Genomic DNA, 22,421 nt, shown 5'->3' with positions numbered 1-22,421 from the left:
TTCAAGGTTTTAACTCACGGCTAATATGTTTATATACCTAGATCGGGTTAAGATAAATCATGGGACGGTCCAGACCAAAGGTTATCTGAGAATCCCTCGAGCTTCTTACGTTCTAAAAAAATAAAGAAATTAAAAAAATAAATAAATTTTCAAATTTTTTAATGTTTAGTCCTCCATTTTTTTTTAAATAATAAATTACATTCAGACTCTTTTGTGATTTAAAAATAGCACTAACATTTCTGTGATTTTTTCTCGTCCCATGTGCTATTTTGTTAGTAGTCAATGTTAAAGCCATAGATAAGATAGCAATGCTTTATCTATTTACCCATTTACCTATTCATTAACTAAATATTCTTATGTCTATTATCATTCAAGTACGGATTTTTCATATTTATTTCAATTTTGAATTAAAAATTAGGATTTATTTTAGTTATGTCTCTATAATTCAAAATAAGAATTTTTCATAATTATTTTAACCTTAAATGGGTAAATAGTACCTATTTATTTATCCATTAAAATATCTACTTATAAAAAATATTTGAAAATAATTAAAAGTGAATGAGAGTCTGAATAGGATGTTGACTTAACAGTGGGGTTTTGTGAAAAACAAACCAAATTTTCAGTAATATTTTTAAGTCACAAGATTTTAAGGGATTTTTTTTTCGTATTTCAGTTTTCAGTTTTGAACTCATTTTCAGTTTTATATTTTGAGTATCTATTTTGATATTACTGAAAATGTATTCTTTTTGTTTGTAACGTTTTTTACGTTTTAGAAATTCTAAACATGTTTATAATAAAAATTGTTAAAATGACATTTTATTATTTTGAATTTTTTTCTATGTTTGAAAAATAGAAAGTAAACATATTTTCTCTATTTTGAAAACTAAAAATTGCCCGAAAATAGATAAGAGAACATGGGTTTATTAGTCATCTTTAAGTATTTGTTTAGATAGTGTTTCTTAAAATGAATAAGATAAAATTTTATCAAGATAAAATTAAAATATTTTATGAATAAAGATATTAATTTCCCATTTAAAAGTAACACTTGGCGTGACACTTTTTATATTAAAATATTATATTGTGTATCTAATTAATGTAAATATACTGCCATATACTCATGATTGCATTTAGTGGTGATGAGAAACTTTTGCTTGTTAATTAAGGCACTCTTTGTTAACTAAAATATATATTAAAAAATATAAAATATAAAAAAATATTTTAAATTTTTATTATTTTTAATATGTTTATTAAACTTATTTGTTGATCGTTAAAAAAGAAATCACGTGACTTCTTATATTAACTTTTCCAAATATGTTCATCTCTCCTTTCAAAATAAACATATTTTGATCCTTACAAGTAAAAAAAAAATAATAACATTTGTATTTTACAGTATATTTAAAAATAATTTAATAAGTAATTTGATAAAAATCTTTAAATACTTCTTAACCTTATTTTAATTTTTTTGTCCAAAAATAATTCAAATCTTATCTTTTTATCTTACTTATTTTAACTAAAAATAATTCAAATCTTATCCTTTAAACTTACTTATCTTAACTAAAAATAATTCAAATCTTATCCTTTAATCTTACTTATTTTAACAAATATATTATTACCAAGGGAGGAAAGTTGATGGGAAGAAGCCACATGATTGGGTTCGTTATGGAGACCAGAGAATTCAAGGCGTGTGGGGAAATTAATGACAGACGCAGCCATCTATATATATATATATATATATATTGTCAAGGGCCTTCTGCTCTTCGCAAGTGATCAGAGCACCGGGCGGGTCATCGACACAACAGTACTATATATAAGCAAGACGATGATGGTGTATAAGCATATGGGAATGCGTCGTCAATGCATCAGTTTCTTTGCAGCCGTATTTCTCTTCCTCGTGGCGGCGGCCGGAAGAGCCGTTCCTAGCACCGATACAGCTGGCTTCGACGAGAACTACTATGTTGAATGGGGGAACGATCACGTCTTGTCTCTGAACCAGGGCAGAGAAATTCAGCTCTCCATGGACAAATCCTCCGGTTCGTACAATTATATATCTTCTTAATTTGTTCTTATCTTCATCATATAATATATACCGTCGTTGGAATGCCACATATTAAGCTATAGATGCAAACCCATATTTTTGGCCGTTCTACTTTCATTTTTTTTTATTATGATGAATTTTTTATTATTTCAATTATACTTTGATTCTGCATTTAAAAAGCAAAAATATTATTTAAACATTTATTTATGATATTAAGTGTATTATATTTTCTCTTACATATATATAACACATTAATACACAATAACATGCATGAATTATATATATATATATGCATGGGTCGTGATATGAATGATTGAACTGATAAATACATATATAAATGCAGGGTCTGGATTTGGATCGAAACAGAGATATGGATCTGGGTTCTTCGAGATGAGAATAAAGTTACTGGGAAATGATTCAGCCGGAGTTGTTACAACTTTTTACGTAAAACTCGATATTTTTCTTCATAAATATAAATTATACACGATGATCGAATCACGTAAATCTTATATCTTTGCGATATAAGAATACGTCGTAAACCCTAAATCTTATATTCTTATGATACTTGTATCTTTGCTAAGTGCTCGATATATATGTGTATGGTTTGAGATTAAGTTTAAACATGCATGGACGACTGATGAATATGGATATTGACTTTGCATGCATGCAGCTGACGTCGCACGAAGGAAAGCACGATGAGGTGGACCTGGAGTTCTTGGGCAACAGAGAAGGAAAGCCCATCGCGTTGCAGACAAACGTGTTCTCCAATGGCCAAGGCAACCGAGAGCAGAGGATCCTTCTCTGGTTTGATCCCACCGCCGATTTCCATTCTTACAAGCTCCTCTGGAACCAACACCACATCGTGTATGCATGAATCTCTCTAGCTAGTGTAAAAGTTTATTGACCGTTTATGCTATTTAGTCGTTATATCGATCGCAAAATCATTAACTTTGTTGATGAGAAATTGGGGTTTCAGATTCTACGTGGACGACACACCGATTAGAGTGTTCAAGAACAATACAGAAATAGGAGTGAAGTACCCATCACAGCCGATGCAGATAGAGGCGAGCTTGTGGAACGGCGACAGCTGGGCAACGGACGGCGGCCAGACGAAGACAAATTGGTCTTTTGCGCCATTCAAAGCACATTACCGAGGTTTCGACGTCCATGGCTGCGTCGGCGCGGCCGCTAATTGCCACTCTTCTAGCTTCTGGTGGAACGACGTCAAGTACTGGCAACTGGACGAGTCCCAACAGAAAGCATACGACGTCGTCAAAAGGAAATACATGAACTATGACTATTGTAAGGATACTCGTAGGTATCCTAATCCTCCTCCTGAGTGCCTCGTCGCCTAATTAATTAGCTTAATTAATCACATACATACATACATACATTAATGTGATGGATATATATGATAATATTATTGGAATAATAAAAGTGGTCTCATCATCAACGGATGTCGCCATGCATGTCCATGGGATTAATTCTCATTTTCATGTCTCTTGCTATATATAATTAGGGTGGTGTAATTGTTCATTTGTATGGTTTGAGAAGTGTTTTTTAAATTAAATTCTTAACGATAGTTTTGTTATTATTTAAATCATAATTAATTATTATATGTTTTAAATTATTAAATTATAATATAACAGTTTGGACGATTTGAGAAATATAAAAAACAGTTACTTAAGTTCAAGAATAAATACATACTTAATCAAATTTAAAGATAAATACTAAAAATCACAAAACAAATAAAATTTAAAATTGCTCCCAAAACATTTCATTTCAAATATCTAAGTTAAAATATTATTTAGGAATTTTTTTTATTAAATACATTAACAAGATTTGAATTTTTTTTTAAACGTAGAAAACAAAAGAGATCCCCGTTCAACACGCAATCTTTGATCAGGATTGTCCCATTACAACTCTCACACCGCAAATCAGACGGATTGTCAGGTGACTTGTACTCAAAATCCCATAAATATATGAAGATTATCGATAGTCATATGGAGTTAGATTCGATTTTTCAATCTTATACATTTGAATTCATGATAAATAAATAATAATAATTTTTTAAAATACCTTAATCAGTACGCCAATAATTATTTTGTTTAGAATTTTATCTAAAAGATTAAAAAGTAAATCGTTAATATCAAAGCTACCCGTCAAGAATTGAATCTATACCAAACACCCAAATTTGAGCCCATAAATATGAATGTAAAAAGAAAAGAAGGAATCGGGTTAATGGATAGTACAGAAACTGGGTCGGGTCGTGGGCACGGTGCGATACTGACGGGCCGCAATGGGCCAGCCCTGGGCCTTCAACGATGGTGGCTCGTCTCCGTTGCTCTACCAGGAAGAACTCTTCTACGCTGCAGCCACTGAGGTTTTTGAGAGCTTCGAAGTGAAAAGGGTCCCAATCTATGGCTCTTCTACGGTGGCTAATCTTTCTCTTGTTCCTGCTCCTACTCTGCTTTGCTTCCGAATCGGTTAAAAAAGAAGAAGAAGAAGACGAAGAACCAGAACCAGATCAATCTGAAGACGAAGAGTTCTCGGAGGAATTGTTGTTGAAACCATTGCCCGATCGCAAGGTTCTGGCTCACTTCCATTTCCAAACCAGAGTTCCCCCCACTGAAAGCTATGGCCGACACCACCATCTCTTCCCAAAAGCCATTTATCAGCTGGTAATGTATAATAGCCTTTGCGGCACAGTCGATGCTTGCGCACATAATGAAAAAAGCCAGTAGATGTAATCGCTATTTGAATGTGTTTGAATTGCTTTTCAGCTTTCTTATTTGTTTAAATTTAAGTTTTTCTGATATGGGTTTGGGAATTAGGCGATCTGGGTGCCCTTGATTTCGGTGGTTTTCAACTGGGTGGAGTCGATTGTTGTGTATTAAAACATGTGTTGTGGCATCTTTTTGCTGAAGCAAGAGTGGTATAATTTTAGGGTAGTTTTAGGATAGTTAAGCTTGGAAATTTTGGAATCTTGGAGAAGAAAAATGTATTAAGGAAATTGATGAACAGGCAAATGCCAGAGTTTTCTCGCAGTTGTGTACAGATCTAGCTTTGTTTTACTAAACTATTTCCAGCATCTCACAGGGGAAAAAAGAATTCTTTCAGCATCTCAAGTTTGGTGAACTTTTCTCAACTATTATCTACTTCTCTGGCCTGGGAACTGATATAATTGATATGACGGTTTTCAGCTTCTCGGATTGCAGAAGTGTTATGGAGTGAGTGTATTCCCTTGTGCCTTGTGGTCATCTTTAACGTGGGCATCTTCTGTTCATAGTCCACCATATATTTTGCATTTTCTCCTTTTCACTTTGATGAACTTGGACTTTGAATTATGAGTAGGATCCAAAAGTTCAAAGTTTCAGCATTAATTACTCTGTTGATTCCGATAACTTCCCGTCTTTGCGTGCAATAGAAACCAGTTTCACAAGTCCATGTGCATGTCCATTGTCCATTATGTCAAGTAGTACTTTTCTTATTTATGCACTCACAGATTATCATGCTAATTACCTATCTGTTGTACCTTTCTTGTTGCGTGTAATCAGCTTTTCTAGCCTTTTATTGTATTTATGATTTTATTGACCATGATATAAATTCATGTTGGTAAAATTCTTGAAGTTGGATCTATGGTAGTAATTTTCTTTGACTGCATAAATATTTTAATAATTGAAGCATGCTAATTGGTTCAGATATCTTTACATAAACACTGGGCTTACAATATGGATTTAATCTTATTTTACTTTGCTTTTGAGCAGTTTCCCTTTTGTTTCTCTATTTATGTTTTACCCTGCTCTAACTTCAGGTAGGTTTCTTGTTTTCCGGTCACCAGAGTTCCATTGGATAACTAATGGTTCGGTGCTTCTTAAACAGGTACAAAAATTTCAAATTCGTGAAATGGAATTGTCTTTTACACAAGGCCGCTGGAATTATGAACGCTGGGGTGGCTACGACCCCATATCAAGCAACAATGCTAAGCCACCTGGAGTTGAGTTGTGGGCTGTCTTTGATGTTCCCCAAAACCAGGTTGATGCTTCATGGAAAAATCTTTCCCACACCCTCTCTGGCCTCTTTTGTGCATCAATCAACTTCCTAGAGTCTTCTACTGCGTATTCTGCTCCTGATTGGGGGTTTCGCCCATTTTCAGGCAAGTTGAGGTATGGCACTTTGCCCCGTGAGGCTGTTTGCACTGAGAACCTGACTCCCTGGTTGAAGTTGCTTCCTTGTCGTGACAAAGCTGGGCTGTCAACATTAATGGATAGGCCATCAATATATAGAGGATTTTATCATTCTCAGCGTCTGCATTTGACCTCTTCTGAATTTGATTCAACAGGTTCGAACATGGGGATAGTGCTTCGACAAACACTTTCAATTGTTCTTCAACCTAGCAGTCCAGGAAATAGCATTACATATTCTAGTAGCTCAATGTTACAACCAAGTTGGTATTTTAGCTCACTTTTTGGAATGAAAGTCAGTGGAAAATGTGTGCTGGCCAAGTCTAGTAATGTGCACCTTCAGCTTGAAGGGGCTTTGCTCTCTAAGCTGAAAAATCTACAAAACGACAATGAGAGATATGATGCTGATAAGCATGGCTTTGAAGGTTCATGGAATAATCCAGGCTTTGAATTATCTGTTTCTCCAGACAGGGTGATTAAAGAGTTGAATAGCTTGCATAGAGAGGGCCCATCTATTCTATACCAGTTTTCAATGGAGAACTACAATAATTCTATGCCATTTGATTTGGGCTTTAGGTGGAAGTTACCAGTAGTTTGGTCATGTCCTCAGGCGCCATTACACGCTAGTAGGTTCTTAATGGGAAGTGGGAATGAAAGAGGTGCTATTGCTATCTTGTTAAAGCCTACCAAATGGATTGAGGGTTTCCAGTCTTCTGGCATGAATGGTGGCAGTTGTAACTTGCAGGTTAATGTTTTCCAAATTGTGCCTTGGTATGTTAAGGTATATTATCATACATTACGAGTGTATTTTGATGAGAAACCTCAATCTGTAGCTGATGTAATAGAGAAGATGCGGGTTTCACCTTCTGAAGACAAGGTGTCACCTGGAGTAATGGAAATGGTCCTCAAATTACCATGTGGTACAAAGTCAGCTGCATTAACCCTGGATTTTGATAAGGTACGCTCTAAATTTAAATGATTTGTAGTAGTTTTTTTCTACTTATGTTGGAAATTTTAAAGTGGTAAATCATGTCAATCTTCTTGATTAGTGTTATTTTGTACAGCCTGCATTTCACAGAACCTGAAATGCGGGAGCCTCATGCACTGGGTCCTTCCCCCCCCCCCCCCCCCCCCCCCCCCCCGTTTTTTGTGAATGTTGTGATAGTTTATGACTAATGCTTGAGATGACTTTGTACTTGGATAGACATGAATGACATACACATTAGAATTGCCGATCAACTTCAATTCCTTTATTTGATGTACAAAAATAAACAAGGACAGTACAGACCATATATTATGTGCCTGGGAGCTATATTATTATATCTGAATGTTAAAGAGTGAAAGAAAACAACCACCACCACATGCCTAAACCCACTAGGTGGGATTGGCAACTTGAATTTTAGATCTCCTACCATTTTTATCTATGGTCATATCTTTGTAAGGTCATTATAAGCTATGCCATGTCTAAGGACTTTGCCCCGAGGTCTCTTTAGTCTTCCTCTCCTTTTTTGCTACAAATTTCCTCCATTTTACCAGCTTGCCTTAGATGTGCTTCTCTTGGTTTTCCTCCTGCATGTTGAATTCATCTTAATCGCTACTCTTTCATCTTATCTTTAATAGGTGCTACGCCAACCTTAATATATATGATTTCTTATTTTGTCTTTTCTTGTATGACTGCTGCACATTCACCGTAACATTCTTCTCAGCTATGCTCATATTTTTCAGTATGTTAGCACAATTGCCAATATTCTAAGGTATGCTACAAAGATGGTCTTATAGTGGTTCAATAAAATTTTCTTTCATCTTTAAAAGAATTTCACAATTACATAAAATGCTGACACTACTCCATTTTATCCATCCTACCTTGACTCTATGAATAACATCCTCCATACTTCCCCCTTCTCTTTGAACAATTGATCCAACATGCTTTAACTTTCTCTGTTTTATGATAATTGTAATGTAGCTTATTTTCTTCTAATTTGTTAATTGGATATACCTGAATATTATGCATGAATTCTTGGCACTTGGCTGGGACATACCATTAAAACTAGCCTGCTATGGTAGTCTAAAAACATGTCTGGTCTTAATAAATTTGCTTGCGATATTTATTTGCCACTTTATATGTCTGCACAGGGTTTTTTGCACATAGATGAATATCCTCCAGATGCTAACCAGGGATTTGACATCCCGTCTGCTGTTGTAAGCTTTCCTGACTTCCAAGCAAGTATGAATTTTCTTGAAGATGCCTCTTTAGGCAAATCACCTATGTTGTCTAAATTGAAGGTATTAATTGCTTTGATGTATTGATTTTAAGGTTGTATTCTGTTACATTGCTATGCTTAAAATCACCATCTGGATTTATTTGCAGGAGAGAAGTCCTGTCTTGTCTTACACAGAAGTATTGCTCGTGCCCTTGACAACTCCTGATTTTAGTATGCCTTACAATGTCATCACCATTACATGCACCGTATTTGCTTTATATTTTGGATCGCTGCTGAATGTAATACGGAGACGCTTGAGTGAGGAAGAGAGAGTTTTGAAAAGCAAAGGTAATTTAAATATGATTCGTACTGGCCCGTTAAAAGTTTTTACAGTTGTTAAAGCATATGCAAACATGCTTTTGGCTAATGGTAACATTCTGAATAGCAGACATCATCTATAACATGATGAAAAGCCAATCTGATTCTACTGCTGTAAATAACACCCACACCATGTTTGCTAGGACTTAACTGTTAACAGTTCAATTCTCTTCTTTTTAACTCTTAAAAAGAAAAAAAAGAAAAAAAATTATAGCCATATGTTCAGTTCCACCAGCTTAGTTTGGGTTGAGTAATCCCTAAAACCGAAAACATCATTGTCTTCAGGTCATCCACATTCAGTTGGCAGTTTCATAGTTGTTATTTGTCAGTCCACTACTATCCCGCGAGAAGGGTTTATGGAGCATAGGAATAAACTGTCTTTGGCTCTTCTTCACCTGAACAAATACACTCCCTTTTGCGGATTGTGCAAATGGGAATGGCTAGCCCCTGGCTTTTGACTTACATTGATTAATCTGAAAACTTCAATGTCAGCCCTACTGTTCTTGTATGGACGACTAGATTAATAATGCTAGCCTCTTTCTGGATTTGGTTACCATGCTGCTTCAGTTCAGTACCTTGGTGTTGGCAATGGATTCTTGTTACCCCAATGAAAGCATCAACATTTATGGCCTACTCTAGCTTACTTCCAAGTGTTTCTGTACTTTGTTGCAACATTAATGGATTCATCTTATATTCAACCATTCATGTTTGCTCTCAATTGTTTTGCTTGCAGCTGCCAATACAAAGGGTCGGTCTCCCTTGCTGCTCTCCAAGTTATATGCCAAATTGAGAGGAAGACCATTGGAACAGCCACAATCGTCATCTTCATCGTCTGTAATTAACTCCAAGCTGTTAATTAAAGTAATTTTGGTGGCTTGCTTAGCTGCTATTTGGCAGTTTTATTTTGGATAGTTCACGAGCAAGCCAGGAATGAACCCTCTTGTACAATATGTTCCGGCTTGTGCCCAGTTATTTCTTGTATCATTTCTGAGTTACAAATATGGTATAAGATAGTCAAAAGATTCTATTATCTTCTTAACTATCATGTATCATGTTCTTGCTTGAGAAAATTTTACTTTAAGATTCCGCTCAGGTTACAGTTCTTGTGCAGTATGCATTAATAGCCACAGGGTCTGATTTGGGCATAGCTAAATATGAACAAATGTCGTCAAAAGTATGGAAATATACTAAATCAAGGTCTGATTTGGTAGCTTCATATGGAGATAACTATATTCTTCAACAAATAAGCCCATTTGATCGTTTACAGGAAACTGATATATCATTACAAGAACAGGAAAACATCTGTACACTATTCTTACGTTCCCATCTTACAAGAGCTCCGTGGTCATCCCTCAGGCAATCTACAGGGCTGATTTTGTTTGTAAATCCACAGTGAAAAAGACAAGGAAATCAGTATCATCTTCCTCATCACCTTATCCTTTTGCTAGGAGCAGCAGTAACTATCTCATCTTCTCTCATTCGTTTTGAACTCTCACCAAAAGAACTGCAACGCAATTGGATTTTTGAAACGGTACTGGAAAGACCATTCTCTGCTGCTTTTGATCCTGGAGAAGAACAAGAAAATGCATCAGTTAAGATTAAATATTGATATTAAGAGATATAAAAGTATTTTCTGAACATCAAAACAACATAACCATGGGATATCAGCACAGGGAAAGATGGGCCTTTAAACTATAAAAAATCCAAAATGCACGCGCTGGGAACCTGAGTTAATTCCATTGATTCTCATCCTCTTTAGGGGACTGCCATCATCCATGCATTGCTTTCTCTTCAGACCAATATCATCGCATTTGATGATATTCCTATTATAATCAATAAACCCTAAAAAAGAAAACCATAAAATCAGTTGTAGCATTCGCATTTGTAAGCTTGTTATCCTGTCAGTAGATCCTGGGAAAGCAGAGCTTGCAGTTGTTAAAAAAACATCAGTGTCATTATGTTCCATAACTTATAAAGTAAATTTCACAGGGCTACAGAACAATTATGGTGATGTAAACATATGTATCTATACGTTAACGGATGTAACTGAATTTTGTATGATAAATTTAGGCTTGTGATTGTTATTGTTGTTGTTGCTTGTATGGTGAATAGCACACTTCTAGACCATTGGAAACCCAAATGTGTTGCGCAACATAGTAATGTTGCAATAAATCCTGGAAATAAGCAGAATAGAGGAGCAGAAAGTAGAGAACAAAAAGGTCATGCAGGAATATCAAAATCATTGTGTTCAAATAAGTGATATACCAGTGCTGGGAGTGATGACGTTGATAATTGAACCTATTTCTGATAAAGAATGTGTTGGTTGTGAAGCACCAAAAGGTGTCGTTGGAATTAGCAAATTGGAAGGCCACGTGCTGCAACCGCAGGCTGCCATTTGGCAGCTGCTGGATGGCAACATGTGGCAACCATCCGCAGCTCCTTGATAGCGCCTGATTGTTCTTCACCCGATTGCCTTCTCGCCCGTTTGGATGCCCAGCCCGTCTGCCATTTCTGTTGGAATAATCATCGTGCTTGCATGATTTGATCTCAGCCCTTCATCCATGCTTTATGAGGCGTGATCCCAGCCATCTATCATCGCTTTTAATCTCGCGCCTCGAGATGTGAACGGTCAGACGAATGAGACAAAATCAAAAGAAAGAAAAGAGGAAAGAAGAGGGTAGCATCCAGAAGGATTTTCTTGCTGGCTTCGGGCTAGGGTTTCTAGTGGGTCTTTTTCTTCATTCTCTGTAAATGCCCTGTATAGATTGTCTTGATTATATGGTTCGATAGGTTTGCCTTTAATCTGTATTTTGTGATTATTGGGCATTTTTATTTCTCGAACCATTGTTTGTATAGAGGGGTTGTGAGGGTATAATCTCTGATTCTTTACTTAGTGCAGTGAGCTCTTCTCACCATAGCTCAATGTGGACGTAGCTTTTTTTTTTAGGTGAACCACAGTAAAAATCCTCATCTCCCTTTACTGTTTTTCGTTTCTATTCTTCGTTTCAGTTTGTGTATGTTTTGATATCGAGCCTTCTGTTGATGCTATCTTTAATCTACGATTGAATCATATTCGGTGAATACCCTAAGGTCTTGTTGTCTATTCTCAACAGTGATATTAGAGCCGTGTTCATATCGGCTCTTAGGGTTTTGTAAGTTCAATCGGTTCTTTTTCATATCTGGGGTTATCATCTATTTGTGGGTGGTCTAGGGTTTTTCTGAGTCCTTGTCAACTGGTGTTTGCTATGTTGGTGCTCATCAGTGTCTAGAGCCCCCTATGTTACCTTCGTGCAAGGCGAAGATGACTTATACCTGATTTGAAATCGGTATATTTGATGGCAAAGGAGATTTCGAAAGCTGAAAAAAGAAGATGAGAGTGTTACTCTCTCATCATAAAGTGCTGATAGCACTTGAGGAAGATGATCGCAAATGGTCCGCAAACCAACTTGCGAGAACCGAGGAGATCAGAGAGGAAGCCTTCAACCTGATCTTTCTCCATTTGGGTGACAGTGTAATCTGGAAGGTAGATGGTCCACTCCTCTAGACCTTTGGAATAAATTAGAATCTTTGTTTTCTTTTATGACTGCACCTAATTTAGTTTACTTGAAAGGCATGCTGTTTAATTTTAAAATGAATACATCTAAGTCAATGGATGAGAACATAGACGAATTTACTAGGCTTGCATTATTACTTAGAGGTACTGATCAAGCATTGGGTGACACTAGTGAAGCTATGATTCTGTTAAATTCATTACCTGATGACTATGATATTGTTAAACATGCATTGAGATATACTGACATTGTACCTAGTCTGGATCTTGTAATTTCGGGCATTAAGGCTAGGGAACTAGAATTAGGTACATCTAAGAAATCTGGAAATAATTTGTTTATAAAGAGTAAGAATGAGAAAAAACACTTTACAGTAACACTGATCAATCTGGTGGGTCAGGGCAAAAGGGTAAAAAGAAAAACAAAAAGAGTAAGCAAAAATGGAAATGCTATCACTGTGGGAAAGAGGGGCACATTAAAAAATATTGCTATGACTTTATCAGAAAACAAAAGCAAAGGGGAAATATAAATGCTAATGCTAATAACTCAAACTGCTTAGCTGAAGTACTTTCTGTTTCAAATTTCTCTGTTGATAATGAATGAATTATGGATTCAGGTTGTTCTTTCCATATGTGTTCTAACATTGATTGGTTTCAAAATTTTAACAACAAAGAATCTGGAACTGTGTACATGGGTAACAACCAATCCTGTAGTGTTAAGGGCATAGGTAACATATCTCTTATATTGCATGACAATAAAACTAGAACTTTAACTGATGTAAGATATGTTCCTGGTTTGAAAAGAAATCTGATATCTCTTGGCACTTTAGATGAGCTAGGGATTTCTTATAAAGCAGAAAATTGATCTATGCATGTGTTTAAAGGAGATGATCTAATCCTAACTGGTGCTAAGAAAAATGGATTATATGTTTTGGATGGTTGTTATTTTCCCTCTGTTAATATACATTCTGCATGCATAGCCAAAACTGATAAGATAGAATTATAGCACTTGAGACTTGGCCATATGAGACTGAAAGGTCTTAAGGCATTGTCTAACCAAAGTTATCTTGGATCAGTGCCTATTGGGTCCCTCGATTTTTGTGAGCCATGTGTTTTAGGCAAGCAACACAGGCTGAGTTTCCATAAAGGAACTCACCTGGTAAAGGTATGCCTAGAATATGTTCATGCAGACTTGTGGGGGCCTTCTCAGGTCCCTACCCACAGTGGTAACATGTACTTTCTATCTATAGTAGATGACTTCATTAGGAAGGTTTGGGTTTTTCTATTAAAATCTAAATATCAAACTCTAGAGAAGTTTAAAGTTTGGAAGAACATAGTTGAAAACCAAATAGATAGGAAGATTAAAGTCTTAAGAACTGACAATGGCCTGGAAAAAGAATGAATCGAACCTTTCTTGAAAAGGTAAAGTGCCTCCTATTCACCTATAATATGCCTAAGTCCTTTTGGGGAGAGGCTTTGTCAATTGTTGCCTACTTAGTAAACAGAAGTCCTTCAACTGCCCTAAACATTAAATGCCCTGAAAAAAAATGGACCGATAGGAAATTAAATCTTAGTTACCATAGTGTTTAGTTGTGAAGCTTATGCTCACGAGTCAAAGGGTAAATTATAACCTAGGTCCATTAAGTGTGCGTTTGTTGGTTATCAAGAAGGGACCAAAGGCTTTAGACTATGGGAAAGACAACCTGGTGGGATAAAAATCATTTTCAGTAGAGATGTCATATTTAATGAAGTCATTTTCCCTTGTAAAATTATAAACACAGAAGAAACCAACATTCCTAGAAGACCAGATGATTTTGTTATCCTAGGAGGGTCTCAAATTGAGGTGGAGCAAGCTGCAGGCAATAACAATCTTCCAGCTGCTCCAATAGAGCCTGACCTAGAAGGTGTTCCAGTCTCTAATGAAAATCAAATCTCTGATCATGATGATGATCAAGAGGAACAAGAAGATTAACTTGAGATTGAGGTGGAGCATCATAGCTCACCCCAAGATCTGAGTGACTATCAGCTAGCTCGTGATAGGAGCAAGAGGGTTTCTAGATCCCCTGCAAGGTATGTCTATTCAGACCTAGTGTATTGTGCACTAGTAGCAAGGTTAGAATTAAGGAGTAGTGAACCATCCACTTATGAGGAGGCTGTCAGCTCCAAGGAGTGTGTAAAGTGGCAACAGGCCATGGATGAGGAAATGTCCTCTCTTAAAGTTAATGGTACTTGGAAATTGGTCCCTAAACCACAAAAACAGAAACTGATCCAATGTAAATAGTTGTACAAATTAAAAGAAGGAATGTCTCCCACTGACCCAATTAGGTATAAAGCAAGATTAGTGGCAAAGGGGTTTACTCAGAGGGAGGGCATAGACTATACTGAAATTTTCTCCCCTATAGTTAAATTCAAAACCATTCGCATGATGCTAGCTGTTGTTGTTCAATTAGATCTTGAATTAGAACAGTTAGATGTCAAAACAACATTATTGCATGGAGATTTAGAAGAAAAAAATTACATGGTTCAACCTTCTAGATATATTGATTCAGATAAGCCTGAACATGTTTGTTTACTGAAAAAATCTATGTATGGTTTAAAACAATCCCCAAGACAATGGTATAAAAAGTTTGATAAGTTTGTCCTAGGGATTGGGTTTAGTAGGAGTCAATATGATAACTGTTTCTACTTTATTCTCTCTAATGTCCCTGTTTACCTATTATTATATGTGGATGATATCTTGTTAATTAGCAAGTCTAAGTCTAAGATAAATGAATTAAAACAAATGCTCAATACAAATTTTCAACTTAAAAGTTCATCAAAATGACTATTTAATGAAAGCTGTAAAAAGGTTTGGCATGCATAACTGCAAGCCAGTGAGTGTTCCATTAGCTAGACATTTTGTCTTAACCAAATCTCAAAGCCCAATGTCCAACTCAGAAATTATTAAAATGGAAAATGTTCCATATGCTAATGCAATTGGAACTATTATGTATGTCCTGATTAGTACCAAGCCTGATCTAGCTTATGTTATTTCTTCCCTTAGTAGATTTATATCAAATCCTGGTAAACCACATTGGGATGCTCTGAAATATTTATTAAGATATATAAATGGCTCTATAAATGTTGGTCTAAGCTACAAGAAAAGATATGATACTCTTGATCTTGTTGGGTATGTAGATTCTGACTTTGCAGGTGAAAGAGACACTCAGAAGTCCACTACTGCTCTATTTTTCACCTTGGGTGGAAATTGCATTAGTTGGAAATCACAGCTACAGTCTCTGGTTGCGCTGTCTTCCATTGAGGTTGAGTATGTAGCAGTGACTGATGCTATCAAAAAGGCTGTTTGGCTTCAAGGTATTCTTCAGGAAATCCACCTGCTTCAGAGCAAGGTGGTGGTATATTCAGACAGTCAAAGTGCTATTCATTTGACGAAAAATCCAGTCTACCATGAATGCACAAAGCACGTGGATGTCAGGTATCATTATGTTAGAGATTTGGTGGCTAATGGCACTGTTATTATACTAAAAGTGCCTACAGAAAACAACCCAGTAGACATGGGCACAAAGGTGCTAACTGCAACAAAGTTCAAGCATTGCTTGGACCTGTTGCATGTGGGTATTGATTGATCAACTCAGTCAGAGCTATGAAGGTGAGAATTGTAACATGCTGCACTTGAGAGAATCTAAATTCACCTATGGTTTGTTGCTTCAAGGTGAAGATTGTTGGTTGTGAAGCACCAAAAAGTGTCGTTAGAATTAGCAAATTGGAAGGCCACGTGCTGCAACCGCAAGTTGCCATTTGGCAGCTGCTGGATGGAAACACGTGGCAACCATCCGCAGCTCCTTGATAGCGCCTGATTGTTCTTCACCCGATTGCCTTCTCGCCCGTTTGGATGCCCTGCCCATCTGCCATTTCTGTTGGAATAATCATCGTGCTTGCACGATTTGATCTCAGCCCTTCATCCATGCTTTATGAGGCGTGATCCCATCCATCCATCATCGCTTTTAATCTCGCGCCTCGGGATGTGAACGGTCAGACGAATGAGACGAAATCAAAATAAAGAAAAGAGGAAAGAAGAGGGTAACATCTAAAACGGTTTTCTCGCTAGCTTCGGGCTAGGGTTTCTGGTGGGTTTTTTTCTTCATTCTATGTAAATGCCCTGTATAGATTCTTTTGATTATATGGTTCGATAGGTTTGCCTTTAATCTGTATTTTGTGATTATTGGGCATTTTTGTTTCTCAAACCATTGTTTGTACAGAGGGATTATGAGGGTGTAATATCTGATTCTTTACTTAGTGCAGTGAGCTCTTCTCACCAGAGCTCAACGTGGACGTAGCCTTTTTTTTAGGTGAATCACGATAAAAATCCTCGTCTCCCTTTACTGTTTTTCATTTCTATTCTTCATTTCAGTTTGTGTATGTTTTGATATCGAGCCTTCTGTTGATGCTATCTTTAATCTGCGATTGAATCATATTCGGTGAATACCCTAAGGTCTTGTTGTCTATTCTCAACAGAATGGTTCAAACATGATGGCAGCAGACTTAAACTGTTAGAAGAAAAAGGCCAAGATGAAGGGAACCAATCAAGTTGAACTAGGGAGCCAGATTTCAGGAGCTGCTTTCTAGTAGTGATTCAAATGCATGTGTTGCATAAGCGACCTTGTTATCCTATATTGTCTTATATATCTCTATAGAGTAATGATCAGAAACTGAAGGATGGGAAAATCCATCACCACATCTTATATCTCATTAATTGAAGATGATATAGCACAAAAGGATCAGTTTGTGTTGGATTGACTTGAATTGAGTAGTGACCAAGTAACTTGGAGCAGTGACAAAGTCTTAAAAGGTTTATAAATATAGTCTTCTAGAGGTTCACAAGAATTGAGGAAAAAATTTGAGTGTTGGGTATTATAGGTGTGAAAAACATTCAAAAGCTTTGGGAAACAATTTGTGGGATTCTGGTATTTCTTGTTCTCTAGGGATTCTAGAGGGGTGAGAGAATAGTCTTCCAGTTTATAGGCCAATATAAGTGTATAAAAGACACTTATCACAGGGTATATACAAGAAATCATGATTTTGTGGGTCGGGATTAAGTCAAGAAAATTACAATTTGTTATACTGTATTTTGTTCTTGCATGGTGAAAATTGGTATCTCTCTATGGACACAGGCAAGTGCAGAACCACATAAATCTTGTGTGCACTTATTTTTTCTGGATTTTGTATTTGTGTTGTTTTCTTTCCCGACAACTGACATCAGAATGAGATTAGATTAAAATTCAACAAGCATGTCAGGCAGTTCACACTTCACAATTGAGAAGTTTGACAGAAAGAGTAGTTTCACTTCGACAAAGAAGGGTGAAAGGCGTTATCCACCAAGGTTTGCCCAAAGCATTAAAGGGATGGAAGAGGAAACCAGAAAAATGAGCGAGGAAGATTGGAATGAGCAGAAGGAAAGGTGCATAAGCATGACATTTCTTTGCATTTCAGATAAAATTATGGATAACCTTATTAATGAAGATTCTACCTCATAAATTTGAGATTAGTTGGAAAAATAACTTGACTAAAAGTTTGACCAACAAGTTACATCTGAAGTGGAAGTTACATCACAGTGTGCAGATGTGGAGGCAACTGGTTGATAAAGCTGCTAGCCAACTTGTTTGCTATGGAGCCAATGAAGGGCAATGCAAGTAATTTCCAGTGTGCAGACAGATGTGAAAGGATAAATCCTTCCAGAAATGAGATGGAAAAATATCTCCAGTGTCCAATACTGCTATTGACTCCATTTGAATTAACACATGTTGCATTGGCTGTGTTTGGAATTAAGAGTAAGACCATGAATTTGAGTTTGTGTAGCTGGGGAACTACCCAATACTATTTTGACAATTCAAGTTAAGGTGAGATTCGTTGGATTGACTTTAATTAAGTGGTGGCCAAGTCAGGTGGAGTGGTAGCAAGTGTTGGAGGTCTATAAATAGTCTTTTGGAGGTTTTCAAAAGTGCGGGAAAAATTTGACTGTCTGGTATTTTGGTTGGTAAAACATACAAGGGCTTTAAGAAACACCTCATGGGCTTAAGATATTTCTTGTTTCTAAGGATTTTAAAAGTGTGAGAGAATGATCTTCCAGTTTATGTGAGTGGATTATACAAGAAATTGTGGGTTCTTGAGTTGGGATTAACTCAAGAGAGACTAAAATTTTTTCTATTGTATTTTGTTATTGCACGGTGAAAATTTGGTATCTCTCCGTGAACATAGGCAAATTTTTTAAGGATTTTGTATTTGTGGTGTTATGCTGTTTCTTCCCAACAGTTGCTGAGATGTCAAACAAGTTAAAAGAAAGAAAGCATCACTCACACGGTTCATCGTTTTAATCTCTGAGGTTTGAGAGCTTCAAGTTATCACCACATAACTATCTTAAATCCTAGAATCTGATTTGAACTAAACAACTACTGATAAAATGGAGATAGTAAAAGCAATTCATCTCCAGTCACACTTTCTTCTTGGCACATTTTTTCAATAACCAAAGCATGAGAAGAAAATAAATTCGTGAAGGTGAGGAAAAAGGCGCTCACGCTTGGTGCCGAGTTTACAGAGCTTGCCGTCGACGACGAGGGCGTCGGCGTCGGAGGCGCCGGTGGACAGGCCACGAGAGGAGAAGAAGGAGAGGAGCGACTTCCAGGTGACGGAGGAGGCAATGAAATCGACTCCTCTGCTAATGAAGTGGCCGTTGAGCTTCAAGGTCGAGGGCTCCAATCCAAACGCCCGCGCCATGGAACCGAGGTCCAGCATCTGATCGTCCAAAGCCACGAACGCCGCCACCTTCGACAGAGACGGGCAAAACAGCTTCACGATTCTCTTCCTCTCTCCTGACATCTCTCTCTCTCTCTCTCTCTACCGATCTGTTTGTCGCTTCGACCAGCGACGGTCTGTTGACTCCGTTCTGTTTTTATCTTCAAGCTTCCAACGGCTCTCTGGAACTTTCCACTTTCCCCTACTGTTCTCCAAAGTTGGGCGGGTTTTGCGGGTAAACCGGGCAGCCGGGCAAAATCAAGCGAACATAGATGTGAAGGAAATCCCATTTGCACCGATCTTTGCTCTTTATAATTATTTTTTAAAAATACTCTTATTTACTTGCATCGCCGATCATTGTCAACCATTATCGCATCCAACCATTATCACTCATCATCACCAACGGTTTAAGCTCCTTCCAACAACCACAACGAATGCAGCTATCATGAGTTTCCACCTCTCACCCATCATTGTATTTACTTTCCTCCTCTCTCTCTTTCTCTCATTGACGTTTTTGACATATGCTTTCAGGGTTTGATTGTGTTTAAACGTTCCCAAACTCCAAGATTTGGGGACTTTGGAAGCACCCTTAGGGATTGACTACTAATTTTATTTTTATAATATGTGCATTCATAAGAATATGTAGTATTTTAGTTTAATTGAAATAACCAAATCGAGTTTATTGAAATTGTCACTTTGGTTAGGTTCAACTTGAATATTGATTCGATTTTTTCAATTTGAACAATTTTAGTTATTTTACTTTCTATTAAGTATTTGTATTGAAAATAATTGAAATAACTCAATCGATTGAAATGTCAAATGACGTCATTTTTAATTAATAATTCAGCAGAACATAAGAACTGAAAAATAAAAAAAAAATTTGTTTTTTCCTTGAGCTTTTGCCCTTTTGCATTCCCATATTTGGCCGTTCATCTACAATTTCAATCTCATGTCAAACTGATTTCAAGTTTCTTATTATTTTGCCTTCATATTTGGCTTTTCTTTTGTAATTTAAGTTTTTTTTTTTTTTTTATCTCCAACTGGTCTTGAGTTATTGACCATTATACCTTAGGTGGTGTTCTCTTTGTATTTTAGTTTTGTATTTTGAGTTTTGAATTCATTTTGAGTTTTATGTTTTTAGTGTCTATTTTGAGATTTTTAAAAATGCGTTCTTTTTATCATTTTGAAAAATTATTTTTCAAAACAAAAAACTAGAAAACGCGTTTACTTTTAAATTTTAAAAACGGTTTCTTTTTTATTATTATGATATTTTATTTAATGAATTTAATTTAAAATAAATTATAAATATTTATTAATAAATTATAAATTTAATTCAAATATTTTAAATTATAAAATAAAAATTAAATAAAAAAATTAACAATCTTAAAAATATCATTAAAAAAATGAATACAAACAAAACATATCACATATTCAATTTAATATTTAAATAAAATAAAATTAAAAAAATAAATAATAGAAAAAAGAACCAAAGAAGTACAACCCATCTTCTTTCTTCTTTCATCTAGGGTTATGTGTAGCCCATCTTCCGCCGCCGCCTCTTCCTTTTACCGCCGGCTGCCCCTGTTTCTCCTCATCATCATCGTCGATCGCATCATCTCCTTTCTCACCCATCATCGTGGTGGCCGACTTTCTCATCATCGTTGATTACCCCATTTTCATCCTCAACCAGTCGGCCATGGCAGTCAGTGGCGGGTGAGGAGGAGTCGACAATAATGGTGGCAGGCGAGAAGGAGTCAACAATAGTGATGGCGGGCAAGGAGGAGTCGACGATAGTGGTGGCGGCGCGAGGAGGAGTCGGCAACAGTGGTGGCGGGCGAGGAGCAGTCGGCGACAATTGTGGAAGATGAATGAGAGAGAGAGAGAGAAAGAGAGAGAGAGTTGCCTTGCGAGTGCGATAATGGGTTTGGGGGGTGGGGGGGGAAGGTTCCGTGTTTTGGGATTGTTTTATGTTTTAAGTGAGTTTTCACTGTAAACACCCAAAACAACAAATTTGTTATTTTGGGTTTCCTTTGTAAAAATTTTAGTTATTTTTTAAAACTCGTTTTTAAAAATAACAAAAAGAACACATTTTCAGTGTTTTAAAAAATTAAAAATAAAAAATGACCCGAAAATGCCAAAGAGAACTGGCCTTACAATTTTGGTCTTTCTTTATAATTTGAGTCTTTCATCTTCGACCAATCTTAAGTTTTTGACTCTTTCGTATTTTCATTCAACTATTTCTCTACAATCATAATTTTATGTATTTAATTGATCCTGAATTCTCATCCCTTCCTCTTTCTATTTGCTGGCGATCAAAGCCGGCCCTTCATTTTTATGTTTTTTTGCTTTGATTTAGGTTACTAACGTTTGCTTGTTTGGCCTGCTTTTTGGGTAATTTCGTTTAAGCCTTATTTTTTGGATTGATTCGAAATTTTTGGTATTATTTTAGTTTTTTAATTTATTCAATTTAGGCATTTATTAGGTTGATTTGGTTTGATATTTGATAATATTTTAATCTATTCAATTTGAACTGCTGAGATGATCGATGCTCACCAACGAGAGATCTATATTACACGAAAACGGAAACGGGAAACGTTTCCGATAAGAAACGAAAACGTGGAAACGAACATTTTTTTAAAAAAATAGATATAAATAGAATCTAAAATGGGAATAAATAACTTTTTTAAAATATTTCAAAAACGAGAAAACAGTACCTATAAAGTGTTTCTAACGAGAGATGGTTGCTGCTAGTAAAGTAAATGAAAGGATGGCGAAAAATAAAACTCAACCCTGGATACGTGGGTCGGATTGCATCACGGGTCACTACCCGCTCCGCTCCATTTATACAGTACTATCGGGCTCACGACCCGTCCCACAATCGCGCGATCGGTCCCTCTAGCAAGTACGATTCCCGCCCGAAAATTCCATGCTTCCTCCCCAGGTCACAATAAGTAACAGAACACGCCCGTTCCCACGAGAGAGAGAGAGAGAGAGAGAGAGAGTCCTGAAGCGTGAGAAGGTGCCACCCAGGGTTTCTTTTGGATTCTGCAAAGAATGAGCATCCAAGAATCTTCAATGGCGTACTTGAAGTCGAAGTTTGTAGTTTCCACCAGGCCCTGTCAGAAGGCTGTGGAAGAACTTCCTCAAAAGTATTTAATCCTTACTTCTCTGCGCAGTTTCCCTAATAATCTTCAATTCTTTTCGCAAGCGTCTCGCATCCGAGGAGGTATGTTTTTTTATAGTTCTTCCATATTTGTTTAGATGTTTTCGCTCCTCAATTTATCATT

General features: G+C 36.5%; 4 protein-coding genes across 8 annotated transcripts in view; 3 read left to right on the top strand and 1 right to left on the bottom strand.

Annotated features, from left to right (window-relative positions):
* The first annotated feature begins 1,769 nt into the window (after nt 1-1,769).
* Nucleotides 1,770-3,508, top strand: LOC127787227 (xyloglucan endotransglucosylase/hydrolase protein 2-like). The gene is made up of 4 exons (XM_052315166.1): nt 1,770-2,030; nt 2,379-2,479; nt 2,706-2,899; nt 3,012-3,508. The coding sequence occupies exons 1-4, from the start codon at nt 1,820-1,822 to the stop codon at nt 3,388-3,390; spliced, it is 885 nt and encodes a 294-aa protein (XP_052171126.1). The 5' UTR covers nt 1,770-1,819; the 3' UTR covers nt 3,391-3,508.
* Nucleotides 3,509-4,372: 864 nt separating this feature from the next.
* Nucleotides 4,373-9,837, top strand: LOC127786720 (GPI transamidase component GPI16). 3 transcript variants are annotated; one of them, XM_052314337.1, is made up of 6 exons: nt 4,568-4,716; nt 5,135-5,265; nt 5,918-7,177; nt 8,353-8,502; nt 8,588-8,768; nt 9,532-9,837. In XM_052314337.1, exons 3-6 carry the CDS (start codon nt 5,942-5,944, stop codon nt 9,708-9,710), a joined length of 1,746 nt encoding a protein of 581 aa, XP_052170297.1. In that variant the 5' UTR covers nt 4,568-4,716; nt 5,135-5,265; nt 5,918-5,941; the 3' UTR covers nt 9,711-9,837. The 3 variants fall into 3 exon arrangements, with proteins under 3 accessions (XP_052170296.1, XP_052170297.1, XP_052170298.1); XM_052314338.1 differs by having other exon boundaries at nt 4,587-4,716; nt 5,125-5,265; XM_052314336.1 differs by lacking the exon at nt 5,135-5,265 and having other exon boundaries at nt 4,373-4,716.
* A 146-nt stretch (nt 9,838-9,983) lies between these two features.
* On the bottom strand, nt 9,984-19,350 carry LOC127786721 (uncharacterized). Its single transcript, XM_052314339.1, has 3 exons — nt 18,918-19,350; nt 10,524-10,640; nt 9,984-10,363 (listed from the first exon to the last, which is right to left on the bottom strand). The coding sequence occupies exons 1-3, from the start codon at nt 19,216-19,218 to the stop codon at nt 10,227-10,229; spliced, it is 555 nt and encodes a 184-aa protein (XP_052170299.1). The 5' UTR covers nt 19,219-19,350; the 3' UTR covers nt 9,984-10,226.
* A 2,676-nt stretch (nt 19,351-22,026) lies between these two features.
* LOC127813874 (uncharacterized) overlaps nt 22,027-22,421 on the top strand; it is a 28,315-nt gene continuing 27,920 nt past the window's right edge. For all 3 annotated transcript variants that reach the window (XM_052354973.1, XM_052354974.1, XM_052354972.1), the window contains exon 1: nt 22,027-22,360. In XM_052354973.1, coding sequence (XP_052210933.1) covers nt 22,189-22,360 — 172 coding nt within the window. In that variant the 5' untranslated portion in view covers nt 22,027-22,188. The remainder of the gene's footprint in view (nt 22,361-22,421) is intronic.

The sequence above is a fragment of the Diospyros lotus genome, chromosome 12 (assembly GCF_014633365.1).
Source record: "Diospyros lotus cultivar Yz01 chromosome 12, ASM1463336v1, whole genome shotgun sequence".
Taxonomy (NCBI): Eukaryota; Viridiplantae; Streptophyta; class Magnoliopsida; order Ericales; family Ebenaceae; genus Diospyros; species Diospyros lotus.
This window is presented reverse-complemented; position numbering and strand designations above follow the sequence as displayed.

Bases quoted from the DNA above. Each gene is read 5' to 3' on its own strand.
- LOC127787227 (XM_052315166.1), top strand. From the start codon at position 1,820: ATGATGGTGTATAAGCATATGGGAATGCGTCGTCAATGCATCAGTTTC. The intron at 2,031-2,378 runs GTTCGTACAATT...ATATAAATGCAG, and splicing joins CTCCATGGACAAATCCTCCG to GGTCTGGATTTGGATCGAAA. The intron at 2,900-3,011 runs GTATGCATGAAT...TTGGGGTTTCAG, and splicing joins TGGAACCAACACCACATCGT to ATTCTACGTGGACGACACAC.
- LOC127786721 (XM_052314339.1), bottom strand. From the start codon at position 19,218: ATGTCAGGAGAGAGGAAGAGAATCGTGAAGCTGTTTTGCCCGTCTCTG. The intron at 10,641-18,917 runs GTGAGCGCCTTT...TTTCTTTTTTAG, and splicing joins CTGTAAACTCGGCACCAAGC to GGTTTATTGATTATAATAGG. The intron at 10,364-10,523 runs GTTCCCAGCGCG...GTTCTTCTCCAG, and splicing joins AATCAATGGAATTAACTCAG to GATCAAAAGCAGCAGAGAAT.
- LOC127786720 (XM_052314336.1), top strand. From the start codon at position 4,456: ATGGCTCTTCTACGGTGGCTAATCTTTCTCTTGTTCCTGCTCCTACTC. The intron at 4,717-5,917 runs GTAATGTATAAT...CTTCTTAAACAG, and splicing joins CAAAAGCCATTTATCAGCTG to GTACAAAAATTTCAAATTCG. The intron at 8,503-8,587 runs GTATTAATTGCT...ATTTATTTGCAG, and splicing joins CTATGTTGTCTAAATTGAAG to GAGAGAAGTCCTGTCTTGTC.